The sequence below is a fragment of the Pyrus communis genome, chromosome 16, assembly GCF_041283825.1.
Source record: "Pyrus communis isolate YQ-2024b chromosome 16, ASM4128382v1, whole genome shotgun sequence".
Classification (NCBI taxonomy): Eukaryota; Viridiplantae; Streptophyta; class Magnoliopsida; order Rosales; family Rosaceae; genus Pyrus; species Pyrus communis.
This window is the reverse complement of record NC_142580.1, coordinates 5710454-5711971: the sequence shown is the minus strand read 5'-3', so window position 1 is coordinate 5711971 and position 1518 is coordinate 5710454. Positions and strand designations below refer to the sequence as shown.

General features: G+C 48.0%; 1 protein-coding gene across 1 annotated transcript; it reads right to left on the bottom strand.

Moving 5' to 3' along the window:
* Nucleotides 1-263: 263 nt before the first annotated feature.
* Nucleotides 264-1518, bottom strand: LOC137730622 (sufE-like protein 2, chloroplastic). The gene has a single exon (XM_068469602.2). The coding sequence runs from the start codon at nucleotides 1330-1332 to the stop codon at nucleotides 646-648; it is 687 nt and encodes a 228-aa protein (XP_068325703.2). The 5' UTR covers nucleotides 1333-1518; the 3' UTR covers nucleotides 264-645.

Genomic DNA, 1518 nt, shown 5'->3' with positions numbered 1-1518 from the left:
TTCACGGCTTCAAATCAAATCAGAAGCAAACAGGCTAGTTGGTCTGTCGTGTCACACAACAGAAAATGAAACGATTCGATGAATGCGGGTCAGCAACGACGGCGTCGCTCACTGTTCGTTTCGAATTCAGAGAGGGTAGCAACGACAACAGTCGCTCACTGATCAAGGTCGACGCACCACACACGGCTGAGCCACAACAGTGTTATCGCAGCTATGGGTTTTTTTTTTCTTCTTTCGACCTGGCTCTGATGCCAAGAAGAGAATGTTTGAGTGATAATTTTATTCTTCTCAATGAGAGGTATTTATACAAGGTGTACAACCCTAATGTAATAGGAAGAAAACTAATTACACGAGATTACAGGAGATTACACGGAATTGATATCAATTAGGAATCCTACCTAAAATACAAAATCAACACACACAATAATGTGCTTCAATTTCTGCTAACTTGATTCACAAGTTACCAAAAATATTGAAGGACTCGTATCACTTACCCAACATTTGAAGTCTCGTGTTCGATTATCGTTTTTGCCAATTTGATTTACCCTTAAACGCCACTATTGCTTGTATAAAAAAATATATATATAACTCTATATATATATATATATATATATATATAGAGTAATGGCTTAACCGCTGACCTCATTACTCATTAGTCCCCCGTATCCCCTGCTTTCGCTCCGTCACCAAAGCCTGAGTCTTCCTCTGCATCGCCAGCAGCACGTTGTGCCACGTGTTCACTCTCGAATTCACCTTCCCGTACACCCCCACATTCACGTCCTCCAAATCCCGCGTCTCCACTGCCAAAACCTCACCCGCCTCCGCGCCGTCGAGCATGCAAATCAGGCACGAGCAGAACCCCTTCGAGATCTCCGAGTCGCTGTCCGCCCGGAACCTAATCCTCCCCGCCTCGTCCATCTCCACCTCTACCCACACCTGCGTCGAGCACCCCTGGACTCGGCTCTCTGGCTCCCGCGCCGACACATTGTCCGGCGGGAGCCTCGCTGCGTAGTGTAGTAGCCGCTTCACGCGGTCGATTGGCTCCACCAGGGACTTGAATTCCAAAACGAGCCGTTTTATCTTGTCAGCCACCATCTCCGTGGCCTTCGACGGAGGCGCCTCCGCCGCCGTCAAGGCCAACGCGCTCGGGTTTCGAATTCCTCGAGTGGGGATGCATTTTATGGATAAGGGACATCTGTTGTTTTGTTTGTCGAGTTTCAACTTGGCCGGTTTAAGGTTGTGGAATTGGCGGTTTGAGGATGATTCGGCCGCAGCGGAGCGGAAGGAGGAGAAATGAGGCTGTGTTGTTGTTGTAATTGCCGTGGAGTTCATGTTTGGATGCAGAGAAAGCGATGGAAAGAGGAAAAGAAAAGTCGGGAAAATGTTAGATAGAGAGAGAGAGAGAGAGAGAGAGAGAGAGAGAGAAGTGAGGGAGTTGGTTAAACTGGAAGGTGGAGAGCAAGAAAATTGGAGATCCTTAAAGTGCGCACCGTCTTCCCTCGTTGTCTGCCGCGAAAG